Below are 22,521 nucleotides of genomic sequence, written 5' to 3'. Positions count from 1 at the left end.
TTCCGCCTTTTCGCTTAGCGCTGACTTGAAGCACGCGCCGTCTTGAAGAAGAGGAAGCGGAGGTGTCAGCGATCTTGAGCTGTGGTGCAGACGTTCGTCGGATCCTGCGTTCCTGTGTTCAGTGATCACCGCATTCAGCGTGACAGTTTGGTGGAGGTGCTGGGTAGTGCACCCCATGCTCAAGACCCCTCCAAGAAGCCGGGACTCCAGCCCGCTTGACACCTTGAGAGTCGAAGTTACGCCCACCCATCAAAGTAGCCGGCGGTTGCAAGGACTGCAACCAGAGTTCGGGCCTCTGCAGTCTCGTCCGACCGCCAGGAAACTGACCTCAGCGAGACCATCAGTGCCCACAAACACCCCCGTCAGTATGCCGGATGCCATCTCTTTGCCGTCTGTCGTGCTGCAGCAGCCACGCGAACCACCCACCTTTCAAGGTTTCCCAGGTGAGGACCCGGAGAACTGGCTCGAGAAGTTCGAGAGCATAGCCCAATACAACAGGTGGGCTGACAACTCGAAGCTGCAGCACGTGTTTTTTTCACTGGAGGGTGCAGCTCGTATTTGGTTTGAGAACCGAGAAGCCACAATAACAACATGGGGCTCCTTCAGTTTTTGCAGGCTTTTACCACCGTCCTCAGGAAAGAACGTTCCGAGCTGCTCCTCCAGACACGCGTCCAACTACCAAATGAGACCGTCCTCGTTTACTCCGAGGACATGGCGAAGCTCTTCCGCCGGGCTGATCCCAACATGTCCGAAGAGAAGAAGCTGCGTTTTCTTATGAGGGGCATCAAGGAGCAGATCTTCGCTGGGTTAGCTCGAAGCCCGCCCAAAACGGTCGCCGAATTTGTTTCCGGAGCCACTACGATGGAAAAGATGCTCGACATGAGATCCAGACAGAACGAGCGTCCGCCGTCGCTGATGTCTACCAGCGGTGTCGATGCTTCTAGCCACGACATCCCTCGGGAAACCATCCGAACCGTAGTACGCGGAGAGGTTCAAAAGCTCTTTCCAGCCCCGGAGTCGCCGCAAGTTTCTTCCATTTCGGACATTATTCGGGAAGAGGTCCAACAGGCGTTCACGCCGCCAGCCCCTCTTCACCCGAACACAACACCCCAGATGATGATGTACGCCGCAGCCGTTCGCCGTCCACCGCCGCCTCCAAGTCGCCCGGATGCACCTGGCCACATTCACCGCCAACCACACCCACCTCACCCTTCTCAGGTTCTCCCTCGGTAGAGCGACGTCTGGTGTACCGCCGATTATCGCGCTCTGTGCTATCACTGCGGCGGGCCCGGTCACGTCTACCGCAACTGTCGTTACCGACGTATGGGTCTGCAGGGATATCGTGTCGATGCGCCCCGACCGCAGCGTGGTCAATGGCCTCCAGAAATAAGCGATTACCTGGCCGCGACACCCGAAGCACCACACTGCTATGCCCGGTCGCCGTCTCCACGTCGTTTCTCGTCTCCGCGACGTTTTTCCGCCGAAATTTCGCGTGGAAGGTCTCCTAGTCCCCGTCGGGAAAACTAGAAGCGGCAACCTTTGGGGGCAAGGTTGCTCACCTGCGACATGTCCAAGATCCTCCACTGCTGCACAAACATGACCGACCGCTTATACGACGAACCGACGATCACCAGACCGATAACACGCCTCGCCGCATCAATTCTTCGCCGCAACGAAACCGCCTGGTGCCGCACCGCAGCCGTGAGCGGACTCCGCGACGTTCCCGTACACCCACGACTACAACTGCTGATCTGAACATTTCAATCGACGGTACCGACGTTACCGCACTTGTGGACACCGGCGCCGACTACTCGGTAATCAGTGGACCTTTTGCCGCGACTCTGAAAAAGGTGACCACACCTTGGACGGGCCCACAGCTTCGTACTGCCGGGGGTCATTTGATCGCCCCAGCTGGCACGTGCACATCACGATTAACCATCGAAGAGGACACGTACCTGGCCACCTTCGTCGTACTCGACCAGTGTTCCCGGGACGTAACCCTCGGAATGGATTTTTTGACAGAAAATGGCGCGGTCATTGACCTTAAATCGAAGTCAGTGACGTTCTCCACCGACAACGTAACCCACAGTGCTTTCGAACGTCCCGCGGCTCTTTCCATCCTTGATGACGTCACCATTCCACCCCGTTCGAGCGTTGTGGTCTCTGTCGGCGTGAAGACGCTGCGAAAGTTTGAAGGTGTCGTCGAAAGCAAACCAATTATGCTTTTCGACCGGTGCCTTGCGGTCGCCAGAGGGGTCGTTTACCTCGAAAACGGAGAAACCAAAGTCCTGCTTACGAATTTTGGCAGTGAGCACCAACATCTTAGCCTTCGGACTACTGTGGCCCACGTTCATGGTATCGCCGACATTCGACGAGCTCCCAGTCTTGCCATGGTGTCGTCAACAGAAGTTCACACCGGGGTTCCCGACTTCCAGTACGACATTAACCCCGCACTTTCGCCGCAGCAGGGAGGCCAAGTAGAAACTCTTCTCCAGGGGTACGGCGATACCTTCTAGACTTTTTCCCGCGTCGGCAGAACACACTTGGCCAAGCATCGGATAATTACGGATGACGCCGTGCACCCTCTCAGACAGTCACCTTACCGCGTGTCTTCCACGGAACGCGCCGCAATCAGCCGTAAAGTTAAGAAGATGCTTCGAGACGACGTCATTCAGCCCTCTCGCAGTCCCTGGGCGGCACTTGTCGTCCTCGTGAAGAAAAAAGATGGTACACTGCGGTTTTGTGTGGTCTACCGTCGCCTAAACAAAGTAACTAAAAAAGATGTTTATCCCCTTCCTCGAATCGACGATGCTGTCGATCGCCTCTGCTATGCAAAATATTTCTCATCCATGGACCTCAAATCAGGATATTGGCAAATCGAAGTAGATGAACGGGACCGAGAAAAAACCGCATTGTTTACTACGGAGGGGCTCTATGAGTTGAAGGCAATGCCATTTGGTTTGTTCTCTGCACCGGCGACGTTCCAACGGCTGATGGACACAGTTCTGGCAGACCTGAAGTGGCAGACATGCCTCGTCTACCTTGATGACGTTGTGTGTTCGCCCCAACTTTCGAGGAGCACCTTCGGCGCCTTGAAGTTGTGCTGCAAGCCATGAAGTCTTCTGGGCTAACGTTAAAAAATGAGAAATGCCGCTTTGCTTACACTGAGCTAAAGTTCTTTGGTCACGTCGTCAGTTGCGAGGGAGTTCGGCCGGACCCGGACAAAACCAATGCTATTGCCAATTTCCCTCCACCGCAGGACCAAAAGGAAGTCCGCCGCTTTCTAGGATTATGTGCCTACTACTGTCGCTTTGTGAAAGATTTCGCTCAAATCGCCGAGCCCCTGACGCGTTTGACAAGGACAGACACGCCTTTCACGTGGGATGCCCCTCAAGCACAAGCATTTGAAACTCTTCAACGCCACCTGCAATGACCTCCAGTTCTGGCTCACTTCGACGAAAACGCAGATACGGAGCTTCATACTGACGCAAGCAACGTAGTCCTGGGTGCCGTTCTGGTTCAAATCCACAGCAGTCGAGAGCGAGTCATCGCTTACGCCAGCCTCTCTTTGTCTCGCGCTGAAGCTAACTACTCAGCAACTAAGAAAGAGTGTTTAGCGATCGTGCGGGCGACGTCGAAATTTCGACCCTACCTTTATGGAAAACGTTTTACTGTAGTTACGGACCATCATGCCTTGTGTTGGCTTGCGACCCTCAAAGATCCATCAGCCCGCCTTGTCAGATGGAGTCTGCGCCTCCAAGAATACGACATGACAGTGGCGTACAAGTCGGGCCGGAAACACTCGGATGCCGATTGCCTCTCGCGTGCCCCCGTCGAATCCCCAACGGAGGACGGAAACTACGACGACGACATCACCTTAAAGGCGATCAGTGCAACGAGCCTTGCTGACAAACAATACGCCGACCCAGAACTTCGCGACCTCATTGAGTTTCTTAACGGGACCCGCCCGACTGCCCCGAAGGCTTTCAAGCGCTCGGTAGGGTCTCTCTGCGTTCGCCATGGTGTCCTCGTAAAGAAAAATTTCGTCGCAAACAATCAGCAATACCTTATTGTTATACCGACGAGCCTAAGGGACGAAATCCTTCAAGCTTCACACGATGAACCGACTTCTGGACATTTGGGTGTAGCCCGCACGCTTGAAAGAATCAAAGAGAAGTATTACTGGCCCCGCCTTCATTCGGACGTTACACACTACGTCAGAACGTGCCGAGGCTGTCAGCGTCGCAAAGCGCCCTCAACAAAACCTGCTGGATTCTTAAAGCCTATAGCACCACCATCGCGGCCTTTCCAGCAGATCGGGATGGACATGCTGGGCCCATTCCCTTTCTCAATCGGGAATCAAGTGGGTCATCGTGGCAACTGACTATCTGACCCGATACGCAGAAACATCAGCTCTGCCAAGTGCCACAGCCCTTGACGTAGCAAAATTTTTCATCCATCAGATCGTTTTGCGACACGGTGCCCCGGAGACCCTAATCACCGACAGGGGTACAGCTTTCATGGCTGACCTCCTGCAGCAGATTTTACTCCACAGCCATACAGACCACCGAAGGACGACATCCTACCACCCTCAGACGAACGGTTTAACGGAACGCTTAAACGAAACGCTAGGTGACATGTTCTCCATGTATGTCGACGTTAAGCACAAAACTTGGGACGAAGTGCTCCCATACGTCACCTTTGCATACAATATGGCCGTTCAGGAAACGACAACCATGCCACCGTTCCGTTTCGTTTACGGCCGCGACGTGACCACGATGCTAGACGCCATGTTACCGCATGTGGACGACATCGACCCGAATGCGGATCTTCACACCTTCCTGCACCTCGCTGAAGAGGCTCGTCAGCTGGCCAGGGTGAGGATTCTCGACCAACAATGCCGAGATGCCCAACACTATAACCTCCGACGCCGTGATGCTCGGTACCCATCAGGAGACCGTGTGTGGGTCTGGTTTCCCATTCGCCGACGCGTACTTAGCGAAAAGCTCCTCTGCCGGTATTTTAGACCTTACAAAATCATCAGGCCACTTGGAGACCTGAACTATGAGGTCGTTCCTGACGGCTTTCAGAAGACTCGGCACTCCCAGCACCCTGAGGTGGTACACGTTGTCCGCCTCAAGCCTTACCACGAGCGGTAGCGCTAGAGCTGGACATACGGCCGCACAACACGTGAACTTCCCTTGGTGAACTTTTTTTTTTCAACACGCCGGCTACGCATCGGGACGATGCTCTTTTTTTCCGGGGGCCAGTGACACAGTGCATTCCGCATTTTCACTTAGCGCTGACCTGAATCACGCGCCGTCTCGAAGAAGAGGAAGCGGAGGTGTCAGCGATCTTGAGCTGTGGTGCAGACGTTCGTCGGATCCTGCGTTCCTGTCTTCAGGGATCACCGCATTCACGCGTGACAATATATATATATATATATATATATATATATATATATACATATGTGTGTTTAAGTATACTGACGCACGCTTAAGAACTGACGTTTCGATCGATTGGGGACCATTCTTGTTCAGAGAGAATATATATATTGTAGGGTTGAATTAGGGAGATAAGTACGTTCTCCCCACTCAATCGCGGCTGACACTGTTCAAAGCCGCCCGGACCCCACCCCGTGATCGCGTACGCTACCGAGCGCTCGCCGAACACGGCGGGCCTTGCTCTGGGGGAGTAAAGGAATGACACATTGGCTGACACAGACATTTATTGCTACAGAAACAATGCCAGCTAGCAACAAGGTACGCTAATGAATCAAGGTCGTCCGACTCACCAGCAAGATTCCGAGCGAATGTGAGGCAAGCTAGAACAGGCCAGACGACCTCCCTTGGCCGTCATCCCGTATCTTCACAAGCTGTCTCACAATTTAAAGAAGGTTGCAAAAAGAAACAACGTAAACCTTGTCTTCTCAGCCCCGTGCAAATTGTCACGAGCGTGTACACTGCTGACAAAGCAAAAGAAAAAGGTTTGCCCTATTAGACATGTAGAACCACTCACACATTGTGCTACATGTGTCATTTACGAGATTCCCTTGAAGTGTGGACGCGTGTATATTGGGCAAACCGGCAGGTGTCTCAACGAGAGATTGTTTGAACACCGCCGGAGGGTCCGTAACAAAAGCGGCGGGCACCTGGACGACCATTGCAAGTCTTGCAAAGGGTGCGTACCATGTCACACGCGCACGGTTGTCAGAGCACGGGCGCGGACAGAAATTGAAAGGGTCATCATTGAGGCAAGGATGATAGCCAAAGCTGGAGACAAGTGCGTCAGCACGCCTTCAATTTTAATTACAGACAAGGAGTCCAGTTTTCTAGGCCCACTATAAACACGTCTGCTTTTAATTCTTGTTCTAGAGAACTTTCAACTTTTTTGACTCAGTTTGACTGTGAACGGTTGACTCAGCTTTTGCGTTGCGTTTTGTATTGTTTTGTTATGCGTTTGGCCCCGACCCTGCTTTTAGCTTCGTCTTTTACTTAGTGTTCGGTGACTATAGTGTTATTTTCGTTTACGTTTTGCCTCGTGCTGCATTGGCGGCAAAGGTCGCTGACTGATCATTTTTCATGCGTGCACCTTACGGTTCGTCGTGGTCCTCTCGGTTTTATCACTTTGATATTGTGTACTTCGTTTTGTTTTTTGTATTAGATAGTTGAACGCGTTTGCTATTTTCTTGGTCACGTGGGTGTTGGACTGCGTTATATAAGCTGCTCATCTTTCTGAATAAATGTGTTGGTAGTCAGCGCCCTGTCCTGTCCACTTCTGTTCGTCCTTGTTTTTTTCGCGCTGCATTCTTTTACCATGTTCACTGACCAACAAGCCCAAACAGCCGCTTTAGTTCATCAGATATATAACAGTTGCGAGGTAGGCACTACCCACGTAAGCAGCAGGTTGGACAGCTGTCGCCGTAGCTGAGTTGGTAGAGCACCTGGCGCGATATTCCGAGGTCGTAGGTTCGGATCCCATCGGCGGCATGGTTTTTTATATAAGTAATATGCGCTATAAGTAATTTTCTTTAAGCGACAGATTAATGTATGTACTATTGTCACGTTCATCAGCACTACAAATAAAAAAAATGGATATTCCTCTAGGCACTTTGGATTCGGTGATTGTTTGTTTCCTTCACATGTTTGTCAAACGAGGCCCTCATTTCATGTTCCTTGTCTGCTATATATTGACACAGTGCATTCCGCCTTTTCGCTTAGCGCTGACTTGAAGCACGCGCCGTCTTGAAGAAGAGGAAGCGGAGGTGTCAGCGATCTTGAGCTGTGGTGCAGACGTTCGTCGGATCCTGCGTTCCTGTGTTCAGTGATCACCGCATTCAGCGTGACAGTTTGGTGGAGGTGCTGGGTAGTGCACCCCATGCTCAAGACCCCTCCAAGAAGCCGGGACTCCAGCCCGCTTGACACCTTGAGAGTCGAAGTTACGCCCACCCATCAAAGTAGCCGGCGGTTGCAAGGACTGCAACCAGAGTTCGGGCCTCTGCAGTCTCGTCCGACCGCCAGGAAACTGACCTCAGCGAGACCATCAGTGCCCACAAACACCCCCGTCAGTATGCCGGATGCCATCTCTTTGCCGTCTGTCGTGCTGCAGCAGCCACGCGAACCACCCACCTTTCAAGGTTTCCCAGGTGAGGACCCGGAGAACTGGCTCGAGAAGTTCGAGAGCATAGCCCAATACAACAGGTGGGCTGACAACTCGAAGCTGCAGCACGTGTTTTTTTCACTGGAGGGTGCAGCTCGTATTTGGTTTGAGAACCGAGAAGCCACAATAACAACATGGGGCTCCTTCAGTTTTTGCAGGCTTTTACCACCATCCTCAGGAAAGAACGTTCCGAGCTGCTCCTCCAGACACGCGTCCAACTACCAAATGAGACCGTCCTCGTTTACTCCGAGGACATGGCGAAGCTCTTCCGCCGGGCTGATCCCAACATGTCCGAAGAGAAGAAGCTGCGTTTTCTTATGAGGGGCATCAAGGAGCAGATCTTCGCTGGGTTAGCTCGAAGCCCGCCCAAAACGGTCGCCGAATTTGTTTCCGGAGCCACTACGATGGAAAAGATGCTCGACATGAGATCCAGACAGAACGAGCGTCCGCCGTCGCTGATGTCTACCAGCGGTGTCGATGCTTCTAGCCACGACATCCCTCGGGAAACCATCCGAACCGTAGTACGCGGAGAGGTTCAAAAGCTCTTTCCAGCCCCGGAGTCGCCGCAAGTTTCTTCCATTTCGGACATTATTCGGGAAGAGGTCCAACAGGCGTTCACGCCGCCAGCCCCTCTTCACCCGAACACAACACCCCAGATGATGATGTACGCCGCAGCCGTTCGCCGTCCACCGCCGCCTCCAAGTCGCCCGGATGCACCTGGCCACATTCACCGCCAACCACACCCACCTCACCCTTCTCAGGTTCTCCCTCGGTAGAGCGACGTCTGGTGTACCGCCGATTATCGCGCTCTGTGCTATCACTGCGGCGGGCCCGGTCACGTCTACCGCAACTGTCGTTACCGACGTATGGGTCTGCAGGGATATCGTGTCGATGCGCCCCGACCGCAGCGTGGTCAATGGCCTCCAGAAATAAGCGATTACCTGGCCGCGACACCCGAAGCACCACACTGCTATGCCCGGTCGCCGTCTCCACGTCGTTTCTCGTCTCCGCTACGTTTTTCCGCCGAAATTTCGCGTGGAAGGTCTCCTAGTCCCCGTCGGGAAAACTAGAAGCGGCAACCTTTGGGGGCAAGGTTGCTCACCTGCGACATGTCCAAGATCCTCCACTGCTGCACAAACATGACCGACCGCTTATACGACGAACCGACGATCACCAGACCGATAACACGCCTCGCCGCATCAATTCTTCGCCGCAACGAAACCGCCTGGTGCCGCACCGCAGCCGTGAGCGGACTCCGCGACGTTCCCGTACACCCACGACTACAACTGCTGATCTGAACATTTCAATCGACGGTACCGACGTTACCGCACTTGTGGACACCGGCGCCGACTACTCGGTAATCAGTGGACCTTTTGCCGCGACTCTGAAAAAGGTGACCACACCTTGGACGGGCCCACAGCTTCGTACTGCCGGGGGTCATTTGATCGCCCCAGCTGGCACGTGCACATCACGATTAACCATCGAAGAGGACACGTACCTGGCCACCTTCGTCGTACTCGACCAGTGTTCCCGGGACGTAACCCTCGGAATGGATTTTTTGACAGAAAATGGCGCGGTCATTGACCTTAAATCGAAGTCAGTGACGTTCTCCACCGACAACGTAACCCACAGTGCTTTCGAACGTCCCGCGGCTCTTTCCATCCTTGATGACGTCACCATTCCACCCCGTTCGAGCGTTGTGGTCTCTGTCGGCGTGAAGACGCTGCGAAAGTTTGAAGGTGTCGTCGAAAGCAAACCAATTATGCTTTTCGACCGGTGCCTTGCGGTCGCCAGAGGGGTCGTTTACCTCGAAAACGGAGAAACCAAAGTCCTGCTTACGAATTTTGGCAGTGAGCACCAACATCTTAGCCTTCGGACTACTGTGGCCCACGTTCATGGTATCGCCGACATTCGACGAGCTCCCAGTCTTGCCATGGTGTCGTCAACAGAAGTTCACACCGGGGTTCCCGACTTCCAGTACGACATTAACCCCGCACTTTCGCCGCAGCAGGGAGGCCAAGTAGAAACTCTTCTCCAGGGGTACGGCGATACCTTCTAGACTTTTTCCCGCGTCGGCAGAACACACTTGGCCAAGCATCGGATAATTACGGATGACGCCGTGCACCCTCTCAGACAGTCACCTTACCGCGTGTCTTCCACGGAACGCGCCGCAATCAGCCGTAAAGTTAAGAAGATGCTTCGAGACGACGTCATTCAGCCCTCTCGCAGTCCCTGGGCGGCACTTGTCGTCCTCGTGAAGAAAAAAGATGGTACACTGCGGTTTTGTGTGGTCTACCGTCGCCTAAACAAAGTAACTAAAAAAGATGTTTATCCCCTTCCTCGAATCGACGATGCTGTCGATCGCCTCTGCTATGCAAAATATTTCTCATCCATGGACCTCAAATCAGGATATTGGCAAATCGAAGTAGATGAACGGGACCGAGAAAAAACCGCATTGTTTACTACGGAGGGGCTCTATGAGTTTAAGGCAATGCCATTTGGTTTGTTCTCTGCACCGGCGACGTTCCAACGGCTGATGGACACAGTTCTGGCAGACCTGAAGTGGCAGACATGCCTCGTCTACCTTGATGACGTTGTGTGTTCGCCCCAACTTTCGAGGAGCACCTTCGGCGCCTTGAAGTTGTGCTGCAAGCCATGAAGTCTTCTGGGCTAACGTTAAAAAATGAGAAATGCCGCTTTGCTTACACTGAGCTAAAGTTCTTTGGTCACGTCGTCAGTTGCGAGGGAGTTCGGCCGGACCCGGACAAAACCAATGCTATTGCCAATTTCCCTCCACCGCAGGACCAAAAGGAAGTCCGCCGCTTTCTAGGATTATGTGCCTACTACTGTCGCTTTGTGAAAGATTTCGCTCAAATCGCCGAGCCCCTGACGCGTTTGACAAGGACAGACACGCCTTTCACGTGGGATGCCCCTCAAGCACAAGCATTTGAAACTCTTCAACGCCACCTGCAATGACCTCCAGTTCTGGCTCACTTCGACGAAAACGCAGATACGGAGCTTCATACTGACGCAAGCAACGTAGTCCTGGGTGCCGTTCTGGTTCAAATCCACAGCAGTCGAGAGCGAGTCATCGCTTACGCCAGCCTCTCTTTGTCTCGCGCTGAAGCTAACTACTCAGCAACTAAGAAAGAGTGTTTAGCGATCGTGCGGGCGACGTCGAAATTTCGACCCTACCTTTATGGAAAACGTTTTACTGTAGTTACGGACCATCATGCCTTGTGTTGGCTTGCGACCCTCAAAGATCCATCAGCCCGCCTTGTCAGATGGAGTCTGCGCCTCCAAGAATACGACATGACAGTGGCGTACAAGTCGGGCCGGAAACACTCGGATGCCGATTGCCTCTCGCGTGCCCCCGTCGAATCCCCAACGGAGGACGGAAACTACGACGACGACATCACCTTAAAGGCGATCAGTGCAACGAGCCTTGCTGACAAACAATACGCCGACCCAGAACTTCGCGACCTCATTGAGTTTCTTAACGGGACCCGCCCGACTGCCCCGAAGGCTTTCAAGCGCTCGGTAGGGTCTCTCTGCGTTCGCCATGGTGTCCTCGTAAAGAAAAATTTCGTCGCAAACAATCAGCAATACCTTATTGTTATACCGACGAGCCTAAGGGACGAAATCCTTCAAGCTTCACACGATGAACCGACTTCTGGACATTTGGGTGTAGCCCGCACGCTTGAAAGAATCAAAGAGAAGTATTACTGGCCCCGCCTTCATTCGGACGTTACACACTACGTCAGAACGTGCCGAGGCTGTCAGCGTCGCAAAGCGCCCTCAACAAAACCTGCTGGATTCTTAAAGCCTATAGCACCACCATCGCGGCCTTTCCAGCAGATCGGGATGGACATGCTGGGCCCATTCCCTTTCTCAATCGGGAATCAAGTGGGTCATCGTGGCAACTGACTATCTGACCCGATACGCAGAAACATCAGCTCTGCCAAGTGCCACAGCCCTTGACGTAGCAAAATTTTTCATCCATCAGATCGTTTTGCGACACGGTGCCCCGGAGACCCTAATCACCGACAGGGGTACAGCTTTCATGGCTGACCTCCTGCAGCAGATTTTACTCCACAGCCATACAGACCACCGAAGGACGACATCCTACCACCCTCAGACGAACGGTTTAACGGAACGCTTAAACGAAACGCTAGGTGACATGTTCTCCATGTATGTCGACGTTAAGCACAAAACTTGGGACGAAGTGCTCCCATACGTCACCTTTGCATACAATATGGCCGTTCAGGAAACGACAACCATGCCACCGTTCCGTTTCGTTTACGGCCGCGACGTGACCACGATGCTAGACGCCATGTTACCGCATGTGGACGACATCGACCCGAATGCGGATCTTCACACCTTCCTGCACCTCGCTGAAGAGGCTCGTCAGCTGGCCAGGGTGAGGATTCTCGACCAACAATGCCGAGATGCCCAACACTATAACCTCCGACGCCGTGATGCTCGGTACCCATCAGGAGACCGTGTGTGGGTCTGGTTTCCCATTCGCCGACGCGTACTTAGCGAAAAGCTCCTCTGCCGGTATTTTAGACCTTACAAAATCATCAGGCCACTTGGAGACCTGAACTATGAGGTCGTTCCTGACGGCTTTCAGAAGACTCGGCACTCCCAGCACCCTGAGGTGGTACACGTTGTCCGCCTCAAGCCTTACCACGAGCGGTAGCGCTAGAGCTGGACATACGGCCGCACAACACGTGAACTTCCCTTGGTGAACTTTTTTTTTTCAACACGCCGGCTACGCATCGGGACGATGCTCTTTTTTTCCGGGGGCCAGTGACACAGTGCATTCCGCATTTTCACTTAGCGCTGACCTGAATCACGCGCCGTCTCGAAGAAGAGGAAGCGGAGGTGTCAGCGATCTTGAGCTGTGGTGCAGACGTTCGTCGGATCCTGCGTTCCTGTCTTCAGGGATCACCGCATTCACGCGTGACAATATATATATATATATATATATATATACATATGTGTGTTTAAGTATACTGACGCACGCTTAAGAACTGACGTTTCGATCGATTGGGGACCATTCTTGTTCAGAGAGAATATATATATTGTAGGGTTGAATTAGGGAGATAAGTACGTTCTCCCCACTCAATCGCGGCTGACACTGTTCAAAGCCGCCCGGACCCCACCCCGTGATCGCGTACGCTACCGAGCGCTCGCCGAACACGGCGGGCCTTGCTCTGGGGGAGTAAAGGAATGACACATTGGCTGACACAGACATTTATTGCTACAGAAACAATGCCAGCTAGCAACAAGGTACGCTAATGAATCAAGGTCGTCCGACTCACCAGCAAGATTCCGAGCGAATGTTCGCCCGCGCTAGAGCAAGGGATATATACTCCGAAGGCCGGACGGGACGAGTAGGGGAGCCTGTCTCCCCGTCGCTTCCTCGCCCCGCCGGCGAAGAACGGAGCCGCGAGCGACACGTCCGATCGCGCCGACGATCCCAGCCGAAGCGCCCCATGCCCCCTCTCCCTCGCGCGGGCTTTGGCAGCCTCGCGCGCAGCGATGCTGGCGCCCTCTCTTGCCAGTTAATGTAACTGACAAGGGAATGCGCTTTGCCTCAAGGTGAGACTGCCGCTGCACGGTGCCTCGCGAGAAAGCAAACTCAGGGGGCAGCAGGGCAGGTCCCCACTTCCCCCCAAACTTAAATAGACCCACGCGCCTGAAAGTACATGCTATGGAGGAGTCTCCTGGTCTTCATGTCCTTGAGGCACGTCTTGCAGCGGAGGTCACGCCGACTTCCGCGGTGTTCCGAAGGCGGCGTGAAGGTCTCCGCTGGGACGACTCGTATGGCCCGCGGACTACCGTGTCCGCAGGCCCGCGAATCGAAGGCCGGTGGGAAAACTGCAGGCCAGGATCCTGCAGTAGTCGTTAGGGCAGCAGCAGCCGGAGGTGACTGCTGACTGGTCTCGCCACAGCTGCCCCGGATGGATGCGGCGAACAGTATACAATCCGCTCCGTCGCAGCAGGTGGCAGCGAGACGATGTGCACCGGACAGCAAGCCTGGGTGGCTCCACCGGATCTGCAAAATTGCCGAAACGCTCTCGGCGTGCCTTTAACGTAGGTCACGGGAGGGGAAGTGGCATCCGCAAGGGCCTCGTGGCACAATGCCTAACTCGCTAGCAAAACGTGTCGGTGGCTGTGCAAGCGCAAAGTTCGAGTGAACAAAGCCCTTTCTTGAGTTGAACGAGACTGCTCAGTTCGTGCGAGGTTACAAAAAAAACAGACGGGCAGCAAAATGTGCCCCCTCTCAACGACACGGTCCGGTGGTCGTGTCTCTTTTAACGTGGTGCAGGCAGCTCCGAAAAGCCTCAGGCCTAACTACCACTCCGACAACGATCGTGACCACAACAAAGACCCGAAACGGGTTATGTGCGCGCAGCCGCGAGGAGACGTCAGCTTTGTGGGGTGGTCCTACCCCGCTCACTGCACAAAGCAGCTTCTGAGCGGTCGGCGCCCACCGCATCGGACGGGGTCGGAGCGCCCGGTGCCGAGCTGCAATACCAGCGAGCTCGTAGAGGCACCCGTGGCCTCAGGCCACCCGGCACCCGGAGCCGCGACTCGCATAGCCGAAAAAGAGACAGAAGACAAAGTATATACAGAAGCTCGGACCACCCACGCGGCTTCCGTACTCACTCGCTTCGGGCTCGGCGACTCCGCGGGCGCTAGGCCTCGCGCTCCCTCGATGCGGACCAAGTGATTCTCATGAAGAAACTCCAGGGAAATCTTAATTAAAAATGTGCTGAGCATGTCGAAAAGTTCAAACATGCTGCAGCGCAATACACCTCGCACTAAAGAAAGCATGCCGCAGGTCCTAGCGATCAAAATTCACTCTAGGCCTAGCACTTGTCAAGTCCGGACAAAGAACGTTCCTCGAACCGAACCGACAGTCGTCCAATGTTCTAAGAACAGGCCCCACGTTGTGCTGCCAGATGTGGGGGTTTGATTTTGGGAGACAAGTACGTTCTCCCCACTCAATCGCGGCTGACACGGTTCAAAGGCGCCCGAACCCACCCCGTAATCGCGTACGCTACCGCGCGCTCGCCGACCACGGCGGGCCTTGCTCTGGGGGAACAAAAGTACGACACATTAGTGGACACAAACAGGCATTTATTGCTACAGAAACAATAACGCCAGCTAGCAACAAGGTATGCTAATGAATCAAGGTCGTCCGACTCACCAGCAAGGTTCCGAGCGAATGTTCGCCCGCGCTAGGGCAAGGGATATATACTCCGAAGGCCGTACGGGACAAGTACGGGAGCCTGTCTCCACGTCGCTTCCTCGCCCCGCCGGCGAAGAGCGGAGCCGCGAGAGACACGTCCGATCACGCCGACGATTCCAGCCGAAGCGCCCCATGCCCCCTCTCCCGCGCGCGGGCTTTGGCAGTCTCGCGCGCAGCGATGCTGGCGCCCTCTTTTGCCAGTTAATGTAACTGACAAGGGCATGCGCTCAGCCTCGAGGTGAGACTGCCGCTGCACGGTGCCTCGCGGGAAAGTACACTCAGGGGGCCGTAGCTCAGTTGGTAAGAGCACTGGACGCGATATTCGGAGGTCGTGGGTTCGGATCCCACCGGCGGCATGGTTGTTTTTTCTGCTGCTTTATAAGTAATTTTCTTTAAACCGATTGATTCGCACTACAAATAAAAAAAAAGATTAAAAACATTCCCCCATGCCCCTTGGTTTCCGTGACTGTTGGCTTCCTTAATATGCTTGTCAAACGAGCCCCTCATTTCCTTTACCTTTTCTGCTAATATATATATATATATATATATATATTAGCAGGAAAGGTAAAGGAAATGAGGGGCTCGTTTATACCTGCCTACCTGCCGGGGCATGTGGTAGCTCAGTTAAACGCGAGATGTTGCTCAGGAGTAGCAACCTGGGATTCAACTCAAGCCAATAAACAACCAAAGTTCCATCAGGCCAGCACATGCCAAAGAAGGGCAGTGGCGCATCGCTTAACCACTTCACCACTGCACCAGCTGTGGTATGAGGACTCCCACGGATCTATAATGTTAAGGAGAGAATGACCTATTGCGCATAGATGGGCATTAATCCTTTATCGCTAACCTTACAATGCTTTCCGTGAACACTAGATCTGAACAACGGAACTGAAGTGAAAACCGAAGTGCTAGCGCAATTAATTTGTATTTGGCGTAACTACGGAAATCAACGATCTTTTCATACGTTGTTGCTGCTGTTTTATGTTTTCTATGCACTAATAACAGCTCACTTAGTAGGAAGAACAGCAGTTTCTTCATCATCAGAGAAAAGCGTGTTTTTAAGAGCATTTATTATGGAAACCACTTCATCTATTGAAGCAGGCGACAAAAATATATAATCCGCAGCTGGAAAAAAATATGGAGCTTCTGTTCTGGCCCCGGAGCTCAAATGGAGCCATGGTGAGCTCCAGTACCTATAAAGTCATCATTAAGTATACTGGCAGGTGAGAACCCGCGTAAATATCCGCATTGGTACGTAGTTCAGAACGAAAGTCATATTTTTACCCCTTCTCGCAGTATTAATGGGTTGTCAGAGCGATTTAAGTTTGTGCAAGATGGATCAAAACTTGTTACTATAGAAAGAAGACTGCCTGCAAATGCTACAGATATTTGTAATTAATTAAGTAATGCAGAAACCGAAATGTATCACAACCTAGAGGATTTCACGGATTTCGCGCGTCTCTCCCAAAAGAACGAACTATGGAGCGACGCGGCACATACAGTGGTACGCTAGGTGAACATCTTTAGTAGCGGTAATCGTTATTCAGAGGACACACAGAGTTAATGCACTGATGCGTCTGAGCAATGTCACAAGTTTTGTGCCACAGGATTGAGACATTTGTGAAACAATCGCTTGGCACATCTCGAAAAACTGTATTCAAACTTTTCTATAGCTTCCTTCTTTGGGTTCTAAAGAATTCGAAAAAAAAAATGACTTGACCACTTTTCCTGTGCCTGGTAAAGGTGTAAAACAGACTTCGCAGCCAAAATTTGTGCGTTATTTCTCTCAGCAGGGTACAGCAGTAGGACTACGGGGAAAAGATTTTCCACTTGATCTGAGAAATTCTTCTGTTATGCGCAGTGATTGACGCCACCGGAAAGTACCCTAGCGGACTTCTGACGTCTGCCCGGGCAAACTTGGGTGCCTTCGACAAATGCGTAGAGACTGTGGGGCACAATGAATTCGGTCAGAAGACAGCGCGGGGCCAGTACTGCAACGTGGTGGCATACGGCGGAAACAAAACCGACCTAGACGACCTCATCGCAGCAGCTATGTCTATTACACATACACGGGTGAGAAGTACGCCTGCTAGATAGTTCGAAATTATTCGGAGGTTATATGGTCGCTCCACTAAATCGTCATTCATTACCCAGGTACGGAAAAAAAGTTTAAAAAAGTGACTGTGGTTTAGTTCTGGTAAACCCATGTTGAATTGCGAAAGCTTCGTTTCCTCGGCACGTCGTCCACACAGCGTCTCATTCCGACGCTCTCGAGAATTCAAACCGGTCTCTTCCGCAGTTGAAGAGTCACTCCGGGACGTGGCACGACTTCTTCAGGCCGCATCTTCGTTACGACGCTTCTCGAGTCGTGCGGCGCGTTCTTCTGCCGTCTCCTCAGCACGTTGTCTCTTCCTCGCTTCGTTCTTTCGTTCTTGTCTCTCTTTCGCGCTCTCCATAACGACTACAATGCACTGAGGCCACGGAGCAAGACTATATAGGAGGTTAAACTCCCGTCAGCGCGAGCGAGCGCAGGCGACCAGATAAAAGAGAGTTTTAGTTTCACGTACGTAGAGGGTTCACGTACGCAAATGTGAGAAGTCTACGTAGCCTGCACGCAGGTCGTTTGAAACCCTTATAGTTACACTTACGCGACACACGCCGCGCGTTATTCCTATCGCCATCTACTAGAAAACACAGACACTGGTTGTAGCCTAAATCATCCAAGACAGGTCTTTAAGCCAGGCCATTCGGTCTGTCCTCGTGTTTGGCAGTTTGGCTATGTTTGGCTGGTTTGGGGCTCCCTCAGTTCGTGATTTCGCGAGACCGTTGCTATGACGACGACCAACGCTACTCCGTCAGGCTTAAGAGCTGAAAAATCGCCCTTCTGTCTGAAAAACAAAAGCTAGTTGACGCTTGAAACCTTTTGCTAGGGTAAGAATGGACAAATCGAAGGCGAATACAACAGTTTAGAACACGATATCGCTTCGAGGGACTAGCGACGAAGCTGTTATTGCTGTGAAGCGGCGGACAGGGCGCCGCCATGTTTGTCAACGCTACGTACGCAAGGAACGCAAAGACCGCAACGTAAAAATCCGAATCTCACGTACGTACGTGAGACTCGCGCATACCCTTTGCGTTCTGCGCATGCGCACTGGTCACCCGTAAGAGCTCTACGTACGTGAAGCCTCTACGTACATGAAACTCTCTAAAGTCACAATTGTATGCGCCGACGGGACCGCATGCAGTGGCGCCATGCGGCACCTTGTTGAAGCCGCAGCGAAACAAAAATGCAGCGCCCGGGCTGGCAGCTCCGGCGCGCTCTCCGGCAGTGCATGCTCAAAGCAGACGACAAGCAGACGACACGGGTGTTTGCTTCAGCGGGCACGCCATGACGTTGTATTTCTGAGCCCTTAAGTCATACAGCAACAGTTCTTGTCGGTGTCTGTTTAAGGTCCGTAATACTAACAGCGTTGCTACGCGCAGTGCGGCCTCCTTCGGAATTTGCTAGAATAAGATGGGAGGCAGGTGTTCTGTTCGAAATTGCAAAAGCGGTTACAAGTGTGTCAGGGAGAAGGTGAGCGAGGTGAGAAGTTGTAGCCGCTTGTTTCCTTCTCGACTGGCGTGTAGTCATAAACGCTGCGCCGTACGACGCCCGCGTTCTCCTTCGGTAGATGAAACTTAGCGTGGTCACATACTCGACGAACATGAAGGCATGTTTGCCTTCGACGAATGCCAACAGCGCTTACACCCATCCAATCAAAGTCATCGCGCCGGTGTCAAACAAAAGCCCTGCTTAAAACCAGAAGCTACAGGTCATCTTATAGCGGTCATGGAAAAGAACACGTTTTATTTTTTACTGTGCTCAAATGGTTGAAGCCTAGCACCAGTTTATCTTCGGGCTACCAGCGGTAAAAAAGCACGCGTGAGTGCTCTCAATAGAAGTCGGGCACTCGCGGCCGAACGGGAGCAACGCGTTCGACCGGTTGCCTTGGCAACCGAAACGGCCGCTAGGCGCCGCCAGCATGATAGTGGCGCCGCGGGCTTCTGACCTTATCTGGTGGCGGCAGACAGCGGTGTTTTCACTCCTGTATAGTCTTCCTCCGTGATTGAGGCGAAGCGCATATATATATATATATATATATATATATATATATATATATATATATATATATATATATACACATCTGGTGGAGTGAACGGCGACGGCAGCGGCGTCGACGGCGGCGCCATCTGTTGGAGAGCGCCTGCGGTGTTGCTAGCCAACGGCGGCTCAAGCTCGTTCGGCGGCCACGGCAAATGGCACACGGCGTACGGCATACGGCACATGGCATACGGCATACGGTATACGGCTGAAGTGCGCGACGAGCCGAAATGGCTCTCTGGTTGGCGTAGTAAAGCATTCGCTTAACTTCCTCGTGCAGAAATCTAACAGGACAACCTCTTAGAAGTATTTTGCATTTTTATATCCTTTGAATGAATGGCCCTAATAGCAACTGTTGCAGTTAGAACTCTAGCGGCTCATATTGACAGCCTGCACGTTTCTACCGATACGCATCTTCGTAAGAAAATTCTGAGGGATTACGAATTAAATTCTGCCGTAATTGTCCTTAATCATGGTCATAATAGTTCTCTATACTTTTGCCATCTTAAATACATTTTAAGTAATAAACGAACTATTATTTGCACCATACTCTGCATCACGTTCATTTATTTCGCCGAAAAGCTCATGTATCGCGTACTCGCCCCACCCAGAAGCACTGTTCGGGGTACGAGAGAAACAGGACGGTTGTAAAAGCTCCCCTTTATGGGTTTGAGTTTGCTGAAAACCAGCTGTAGAGATGGTTAGTACTGATTCTGTAAAACATTCTTAGCAAATGTTTCTTTCCTGAGTGTTAATTCTGACGTAATAATTTCAATCTGGGCGTTGTAGGCACAAGAGTAAGCAAACATACGTGCGTCCAAATGTTCCTGTATGATGTACACATACCGAATAGGCAGTAGTGCCGCTCACTTCGTAGACGCGCACAATACCGGCTTGCATATACCTGCTAACCCATTTGGCATGACAAGGAGCATGAGTTAAATCGAGCGCTCGCATGAGTGTGAATACAAAAGCAAGGAAATAAATAGACATCTTAAACTGGCCCGCAATTAAGATTTCCTGCTGATATCCGCAGGGAACGAGGCATGGCTTCATGAAGTGCTGCGCCGTAATAAAGCGGTGGGATCAGATACCTTGGAGCCTTGATTACAAATATGCTCTCAGTGTATTGCCTGCAGGCCAATGATTAGTTTCTGGCATGAGTAAATATTGTGGTGCGTAATAAATGTCAAGGGAAACAAACTTCCGGAAAGTGAATGAAACGAATAATTGAACGTTCGACACGCCCTTTATTTCCCATAACTGATTAATGTCTGTCACTCTAAGATAGCAAATAAGACTAGTCAAGAAAACAATAAACTGTTGTCATGCGTATCGGAGCCAACTTTCTCTTCTGAGTCAAACGAATACAGGAAGCCGGATGCTTGCTAGCAACATTCTACCAGACAGTACAGACTACTGAGGCAACAGGCCGAGCCCATGGCCTTCGCTGTAACAAAGAAAATGCCCGAAACGACCACTAGAGCCCTATCTTGTTTAATGTTGCAAGATTACTTCGAAAAGACCAGTATCATTCAAGAAAGCCGGTTTGCAGCTGCCTAGGCAGATAAAAAACGGCGCTCCTGATTTTGTTGTCGTCGAGAATTTTCATTCTCGACCACTGCATGCCGGGCAGCCAGCTGGTTTTTCGTAAAACCACCTGCAGCCTCCGGTTTTAGTGTCAATGTCCCGTGTAGCAAGAAACATAGACACAAAGATCAGGTAAGCGAAAGCTCGGGTGCCTTTGACAGATATTTTTCTCTCGGCAGGTTACCAGATTTCGAGGGCATATCTATGAGCAGACGATTCTAATCATGCGATTAGGTATTTGTGTGCTCGATGTCTGCAGTCAGGAGGAACTACAGTGAAATGGCAAAATCAGGTACGCCACCGCAGCATTAAACCTGTGCAAGGTTCTCCGAAATTCATTGCCCGCTCCAATGTGATGATCAGCAGTTTTTATTTCTTCGGGCGAAAATCTCTCATTTGGCTGCTGCAACGAATGACAGCATTATGTGAACGAAAAATAATAGTACAGTGACTACCCGTATGATCAAGATCTGTATTTTTGATGCGCCTGACGTTGTCTTCTCAGTGCTTCCTGAAACTCTAGACGCTACCATCAAGAACTGCATCACCGGCCTGTCTCCACGCATCACAACAGCTCAGGTTACTATCCTGTAAGTATGTTGAACGAACTGCACAGGAACGTTGAGAATAGCTCCACAATTCGCCCGATTTAATCTGCGAAGAGCAGCAAGTTATCTAATGCTCCTTTCTTTCTGCAGAGCATTCCTTGGCACTCTAGGCCTTGTGATCGTGCTTGGAAATGCCGTCGATTTGTACAGCTCACGAAGAAACGAGAAAGAGAAGCAAGGATAAATATCTTTGAATATTTATTGACATCAATTTTTGAAGTATATAACCTTCAAAGATAAATTTTAGGTACCGTATTACGAATTGTGAAGCGATTGTTACGACTGACAAAGGAAATAACTACCGAGGAGTGAAGTTGTGAGCTCTTGCACAAGGGCGTGAACAATCTCCGATTTTTGCACACTGTTACATTATGCGCACTTTCTGCGCCGCGCGTTTAATTCTAGAGCCTGTTACCTTCCTTATTTATCAGCGCTCTATTATTAACTCTGTAATCATTATTACGGCCACTTAAAAATTATTTGCTTTTATTCATACTGTTATATTACCATGCTGGACATTAAGAGTAATGCTTTCCGAAACGTGGGCAAGCATTCTTCATTTGATTTTAACTCAAGAGAGAAAAAGAAGGAAAGCCAAGTTTATAAACTCTCTATCGGCACTTTGATTCGAAAAAAAGCATATATTTTCTTGAACAGCTTTAAGCCGCATATGAATATTTTTCAACTAGGTCTCCTTCACTTCTTACTTTATTGCAGGTGTTCTTATATCGATTCTGAAATCATTCTCTGTGATGTCTAATACGCGCATGATGCTTCAAATTGCGAAAAACAAGAGCTCTGACGCCTACAACATGAGGTTCCTGCACGGCATCCGGTTCCTCAGCATTGTCTATATCCTTGTTGGACACAGCTACGGTGCCCCTACGGAAATTTGGAGTGCGTGAGCCTTTGGCCTCTAAACCAAACGATTACAAGATCCTGCTCAGATATATAGTCTTTATATAGAATGTATATATAGATTATATAGACTTTATAGGTTTATAGCCTGTCATCTTCGCAGCAGCGGCCTGTACGTCCCTTGTAATGCCGCAGCTAATGAGAAGACGCACTCGACAGCGTCAAAGGGGGCTATGCTGCTCGAGCTTTCATCGGAGCTGCTTTTTTATTTTTCTGCGTTTAGCTCTTTACTCATGAGGGCCATTGTCGTTAGCAATGATCAGGTGGCGTAAGAATCTATAATTTAAAGTGAGACTAAAAAGCCGTCCGCTTACCAAAACGCAGTGTAAGGGAAGCACGCC

General features: G+C 51.4%; 1 protein-coding gene across 1 annotated transcript in view; it reads left to right on the top strand.

Moving 5' to 3' along the window:
- The window catches only part of LOC144111879 (uncharacterized), a 39,033-nt gene extending 17,587 nt beyond the window's left edge, over positions 1–21,446 (top strand). Inside the window, exons 3-6 of the mRNA XM_077644907.1 lie at positions 16,785–16,996; positions 20,834–20,928; positions 21,143–21,244; positions 21,353–21,446. Coding sequence (XP_077501033.1) covers positions 16,785–16,996; positions 20,834–20,928; positions 21,143–21,244; positions 21,353–21,446 — 503 coding nt within the window. The remainder of the gene's footprint in view (positions 1–16,784; positions 16,997–20,833; positions 20,929–21,142; positions 21,245–21,352) is intronic.
- The last annotated feature ends 1,075 nt before the right edge of the window (positions 21,447–22,521 follow it).

The sequence above is a fragment of the Amblyomma americanum genome, unplaced genomic scaffold (genome assembly GCF_052857255.1).
Source record: "Amblyomma americanum isolate KBUSLIRL-KWMA unplaced genomic scaffold, ASM5285725v1 scaffold_12, whole genome shotgun sequence".
Lineage (NCBI taxonomy): Eukaryota > Metazoa > Arthropoda > Arachnida > Ixodida > Ixodidae > Amblyomma > Amblyomma americanum.
This window is presented reverse-complemented; position numbering and strand designations above follow the sequence as displayed.